Source organism: Callorhinus ursinus, unplaced genomic scaffold (genome assembly GCF_003265705.2).
Source record: "Callorhinus ursinus isolate GAN/ISIS: 27379988/994484 unplaced genomic scaffold, GSC_fseal_2.0 scaffold38, whole genome shotgun sequence".
Taxonomy (NCBI): Eukaryota; Metazoa; Chordata; class Mammalia; order Carnivora; family Otariidae; genus Callorhinus; species Callorhinus ursinus.
In genome coordinates this window covers 2,898,913-2,905,520 of record NW_027397100.1, presented here as the reverse complement: position 1 = coordinate 2,905,520, position 6,608 = coordinate 2,898,913, and the positions used below count along the sequence as shown (strand labels likewise).

General features: G+C 45.1%; 1 protein-coding gene across 1 annotated transcript in view; it reads left to right on the top strand.

The window, feature by feature from the left end:
* The window catches only part of R3HDML (R3H domain containing like), an 8,411-nt gene extending 1,803 nt beyond the window's left edge, over positions 1 to 6,608 (top strand). The window contains exons 2-5 of the mRNA XM_025875319.1: positions 984 to 1,102; positions 1,221 to 1,353; positions 2,602 to 2,717; positions 6,476 to 6,608. Coding sequence (XP_025731104.1) covers positions 984 to 1,102; positions 1,221 to 1,353; positions 2,602 to 2,717; positions 6,476 to 6,608 — 501 coding nt within the window. The remainder of the gene's footprint in view (positions 1 to 983; positions 1,103 to 1,220; positions 1,354 to 2,601; positions 2,718 to 6,475) is intronic.

Sequence of the window (6,608 nt, the reverse complement as noted above, 5' to 3'; positions counted from 1 at the left end):
ATATATATATATATATATATATATATATATATATATATATATATATAATATTTTATATACTTATATATACTTAATTATATACAATTATATATACTTATATAATTATATATATATGTGTGTGTGTGTATATATGTGTGTATAGATATTTGTACATATATATATACACACACACACATACTTGTCCGGGTATAGAATATTTCTGGAAGAAGATGCCAGAAATCACGGTGATGGTTGCCTCTAGGGGGCAGGCTGGCTGAGGGAACACGGACGGGACTGAGATGATACACTTTCCACTTTTCCTCCTTTGTGTATCTCATGTATTACATTTGCGCCTGTTTTCACTATTCAGAAAAAAAAAACATTTTGAATTCAAATATTTAATGTTAAAAGAAATTTGTGTTAAGAATACAATAAATACATTAAAAAGCCAGTCCCCTCCACATCACCCTGGGCTCAGCCACTTCTCAGGACTGCTAATTCCTGGACCAACAGCCTGGGACCCGTTCAGAGCAGAGAACCCCCAGCCTGAAGTCCAGCGTCGGCGGAAAGGGTGCTGGGAGAGGAGTCAGAGATCTGCGTGTGGGTCTTGGCTCTGGTGTGGACTTTGAAGTCCTAGGCCTTCTCTGACTCCCAGTGTTCTAAGCTGTCAAGTGGATTTGGTGCAGGGTTCCAAGGAGATGGTGGACAAAATGCACGTCTCTGGACATGGTTGGGATGATGGTGGTTGTCCCCCTGGGGGATCTCATGGCCTTTCTTTTTTTTTTTTTTTTTAAGATTTTATTTATTTATTTGACAGAGAGAGACACAGCGAGAGAGGGAACACAAGCAGGGGGAGCGGGAGAGGGAGGAAGCAGGCTTCCCGCGGAGCAGGGAGCCCGACATGGGGCTCGATCCCAGGACCCTGGGATCAGGACCTGAGCCGAAGGCAGACGCTTAACGACTGAGCCACCCAGGCGCCCCTCTCATGGCCTTTCTCTCCCTAGGTCTGGGACGAGCGGCTGGCCAGGTCTGCCAAGGCCTGGGCCACCCAGTGCATCTGGGCCCATGGGCCCTCACAGCTAATGAGATACGTGGGCCAGAACCTCTCCATCCATTCTGGCCGGTGAGTTACCTTCTGCCCTTCCTTCTCTCAGTTACTCAACAAGGTCACCGAGCAACATGGTGGCAGAGCAGCTTTTCCACTCCCCAGCCAGCGTCTTCCATCTTCTCTGCCTTCCCAGGTACCGCTCGGTGGTGGACCTCGTGAAGTCTTGGTCTGAGGAGAAGCGCCATTACTCGTTTCCAGCCCCCAAGGACTGTCAGCCGCGCTGCCCCTGGCGCTGCAGCGGCCCAGTCTGCTCCCACTATACCCAGGTACCCCTCTGTTGGGATGAACGGCCAAGGGAGAACAAATCCTGGTAGCTTAGAAGACAAAGAATGTGGTAGAACAGAAATTATAGAGCAGAGGCCCTATGGACTTCCTTTCACACAATACGCATATTCCTGGAAAGCTGTGTGTAGACTGAGTTGAGTTGACTGGATCTTGTTTTGAGTATCTTAAGTGGGCTGACCAGATTGTTTGACCACCAAAATGGAGATGTGTGGTTGACAAGTTCAAGAATGCTTTTGAATTCAATAGGTCCAAACATTTTTGAGTATTTTCTGTCTTTTCAGGATCCCACTATTTTATTATCATCATCATCTTCATCATTTTAAGTAGGCTCCACGCCCAGCATGGAGCCCAGATGGGGGCCTGAGCTCATGACCCTCAGATCAAGACCGGAGCTGAGATCAAGAGCTGGACACTTAACCCATTGAGCCACCCCGGCACCCCTAGGATCCCACTATCTTAAAAAAAAAATGCTAAAATAAAATGACAAAAATTGTAGTATATTTTGAGTGCTAATATTGGATATGTTACCACTTGTTGCACACAAAAATATAGCACGATATAATGTTGCAGGAAACGGGACCGAAACTTCCCACTGTGGGACAAATATTTTCTTTCAGTCTGTCCATCTCTCTGTGACTCATGTGCAGTTAAGGTCAAAAATCTACACTGGAGACCCTCTGGGAAATGTGAGGCCTAAACCAAACGTCCTTCCTGATAGCCCAGGAGATATTATTACCTTCATTTTACCAAAGAAGAAACTGAGGCATGGCATGGTTAATTGACTTGGCCAAAGTCACACACTAGTGATATTGAGATTCTGATCCAAGGCTGTTTAACTCCGAAGTTTGTGTTTTAACCTCCAACACAATAATGATTTTTAAACGGTGGCTGCTAGGGAAAAAAGAAAGAAAGAAAATTAATAGAACAGTATAGAAAATATCACCATGTATCACATATGAAAAGATTAAATGTTGGTTCACAAAACTTTTGTCCCAACTGTTTGTGCGTGTTGTGCACTGAGTAACAATTTAAAATTCATTCCTTACTGTTGGTTGTAGTAAAAAACAAAAAAGCTTGAGAAACATTATAGCCCAATGTGTCTCCAGGAACATTGCCTCCCCCAGGAATACCTTACCTGCCCTGAATCACGTCCAGGAGCCTCCCAGCCCCAAGGAACCTGGGACCCCTGAGTCCATCTCAAAGCCTCCCCTGTCATTGTCCTTCCTCAGATGGTGTGGGCATCCTCCAATCGGCTGGGTTGTGCAATCCACACCTGTGGCAGCATCAACGTCTGGGGCAACACCTGGCATCATGCAGTGTACCTGGTCTGCAACTACGCCATTAAGTAAGTGCAGCATGGAGACATGGGGCTGTGGGGCGGGGTGGGGAGTGTGGGGGTTGGGGAGTGGACCCTGAGTGGAATGGGCAGAATTCCAGGAAAAGGAAGATGCCCAGGACACTCTGCCTTCTCCCATGCTAAGTAACCTTAATACCGTACAATCTGGTAGTTTTAGAGTCAATTAATAATTCTTTTTCTTTACCCAAATTGCAAAAGTGATTGGGAGGTAGACAGGGGACCAAGTCAGGTGGATAGGCAGCCTCACTGATGAAGTCAATAGTAGAGAATGTGGTTTAGATGTGCCAGACAAGCAGGCTTGCAAATATCTCACCCTCGAATTAGACCTGCAAACCCACTGACTGGCAACCCTCTAACAGTCACGGCCCTCTTCCCACAAGTGCAGCTAGCCCCTTTAAGATTGTCACAGGAAGGAGGGCAACCAAGAACACCTGTTCCCTACAGCCAGGCAGATCCCAAAGGAAAGAAAAGGATGGAACAAGCATGCTCAGCTCCTCCCTCCAGGCTCTCCAGTCAGCTTCGTGGGAGAGAGATCATGAGTGGCCTTTATATGCAAGTCTCTTGGAAACACGGAGAAAGAAGGATGGAAGTTCCCATCCAACGTACAGTATACAAACTTGCCAACATTACAGATTCTCACATAAAAACAAGAACAAATTTTAAGTAAAAATGATATTTAGAATTTCAAAATTACATGCTGATGACCACCTTTTTACTCTTAAGTAGCCCTTGACCATTTACAAAATATTTTCACCTCATCATCTCATTGAAGAGATGAAAGAGAAAGAAGGAAGGAAAAAGGGAGGGGTACTGGGAAAATGTTTTCCTTTTTTTTTTTTAATTTTATTTATTTATTTGAGAGTGAGAGAGAGAGCCCAAGAGGGGGTAGAGTCAGAGGGAGAAGCAGACTCCCTGCTGAGCAGGGAGCCCGATGTGGGACTCGATCCCAGGACTCTGGGATCATGACCTGAGCCAAAGGCAGTCACTTAACCAACTGAGCCACCCAGGCACCCAAATGTTTTCCTTTTTTAAGAAGAAGAAATTGAGGATCAGAGAGGTTAGTAATATACAAAAGCCACAAGCCAGGAGGTAGCAGAGCTGTTTGAAACACAAGTCTCGATTTCAAGTCTATGTTCTGTCTGCTATACTATTCTGATGGTCTGGAAGTCACTGGTAGCCTGAACACAAATTCTCAAGCTGTTTGTTTGTTAATGGTGACATCTATTAACAAAGTATCAGCCCAGCTTTACCAGACACAAAAATACAAGGCAAACTTTGTTACAAATAGCTTAAGGGACTATTCCAATTTGCTGATATATTGAATTTTTGCAGCATTGAATATTAACTCTATAGTTGTTAAGATTTTTATGCTCTAGAGTCAAGACTGTCAGGGTTCAAATTTGTGATTTAACTTAACTTCTACATGGCTGTTTCTTCATCTGCAAAATGGGAATAAAATAGTACCTACTCATTGAGTTATTGAGAGAAGTAAGTGATCTGACCCAGGTAACACCCTGGGCTCATGAAGTCAGAACACATGTTGGCACTTACTGCTATGACCAGATCTGGGTGTGATGTCCAGCTCTGCCGTGTGCATGTGAGGACTTTGGATAAGGCATTTCACCTCTATGGACCTCCATCTCCTCTTTTAAAAAAGGGCTGATCCTACCTGTCTCACAGAGGATCACTCTACATAGTTGCCCATAGTACATTCTCAATAAATGGTGGCCATGGTTATAACTAGGTTATAGACTCTTTGAGGGTAGGAAATAGACCTGATTCATTTCTATATCCTTTTACTACAATGATTTCAGCCTCCTCCCTCTTTTTTAAGCAAAACTTTTTTCCAAGTGGTTAAATTAAACAGAAAAAGAATGACTTTTATTCCATCACCCCAGGTGTCTCCACTTCTCACATTCCCTGCCTCCAAACTTCTGGGAGCACCTTTTGAAAACTATGCACTGACAGCATCTGGCACAAATCCTGATGCCCAGCAGATGCTCCTGAAGTGTTTGTTGAATGAATAAGTGAATGAACCCCATATAAAACCAGAAATGCATACTTTTCTAAGCACTTTGGCTGACCTTATTTACGGGCATTCAACAATCACTTTTGGAGAAAGAAGATTCCATTTCTGCCCACAAAGAGTGTTCATATGAAGTGTGAGAAAAGAAGGCACTGGGCTTGCAAAGATAACACTACAGGTCAGCGGTGAGATTGCCATGCAGCCAGGAGCAAGGGCTGGCGGATGATTTTAGGCCATGAGAAGAGGAGGGAGTAAAAGGAAAATCTGTGAGCTGGGATGGAGAAGAGAGATGTGGCAAAGTGGCGTATGTGAACAGGATCCACAGCTGATGGAGCAGTCTGGAATGCCTGACCAAACGCTACAGGTGTGCTTCTGTAAGCAGGGAGGTAGGAGGATGGAGGGGGGAGCAAACCAGGGCCCATGGCCAAAGCCTCGCCCTCTGCTTGTTTGTGTAAATAAAGTTTTATCAAAACACAGCCATGCCATTCATTTACGTATTATCCAGGGCTGCTTTCATGCAATAGAGATATCCGGTCCACAAAACCTAAACATATTTGCTATCTGGACCTTTACCTAAAAAAATCTGCCAATCCCTGCACAGGCAAGGGGAATCCAGTAAAAATTTTTGAGCAGGAGAATGTGATGAAGGTAGTTTGTTTGTTTTTAACAGCTTTCTTGAGATATAATTCACACCCCATACAACTCACCCATTTGACATGTACAATTCAATGGGTTTTGGTATATTATATTATTAATTTGTTTTAATTGTGGTAAAATATGATTTTTTTAAAATTTAATTAATTTATTTGCCAGAGAGAGAGCACAAGCAGGGGGAGCGGCAGGCAGAGGGAGAGGCAGACTCCCTGCTGAGCAAGGAGCCTGACGTGGGACTCCATCCCAGGACCCTGGGATCGTGACCCTTAAACAACTGAGCCACCCAGGCGCCCCCATTTTAATCATTTTGAAGCGTACACCTCAGTGGAATTCCTTACATTCACAGTGTTGTGCAGCCAGTGCCACTATCTACGTCCAGAACTATTCCATCACCCCAAACAGAAAGTCTGTAACCACTAAGCATTCACTCCCTACCCCACTTCCCCCAAAAGGCCGTGGTCTGTTGAGAGGACTAACTCAGGAGCAGGCAGGATGGGTTTGGAATCTGGTCATCGAAGAAATGGGCAGGGGCGGCCATGGACGAGGCTTCATGGTCACGTGCCCCCATGATCAAATCAGACTCGGCATCTGATTATTCTAGTTCCTATCCGCACAGCACTTTTGTAAGTTCTAAAGTCTTTGCACATCATTTTTGTGGATACTATTTCATTTCTTTATTTTATTCAGAAGAAATGAGGTGGTTTATTCTGTCACCAGCTGGGCAGTCACAGAATCCAGGACCAGAACTCAGAGCTGCCTGGGTCTGGGATGGGAAGCCGGGGGGAGGGAATAAGAAAATCAACACTTAATGAAGAGTCACACCTTTGCCAGGCACGGTGCTAGGTGGGGGCACACATGGCCCCATTATTTGATCTTTGTTGCCTCCCTGTGAGAGAGGGGAGTCTTCTCTTGGTTTTATAGATGAAGAAACCAAGGCTGGAAGGTGTGACTTGCCCAAGGTCGCATAGCCAGTCAGTGGTGGTGCTGAGATTTGGGAAACCCGTAGGAAGGTTGCCCACATTAACTCTCCTCTGTCCCCGTCTCCTTGGTACCTTTTCTCTTCCAGGGGCAACTGGATCGGCGAGGCACCATACAAGATGGGGAGGCCATGTTCTGCCTGCCCCCCCAGTTACCAAGGCACCTGTACTAGCAACATGTGTTTCTCGGGACTCAAATCCAATGGGCTCCTGTGGTTCTAA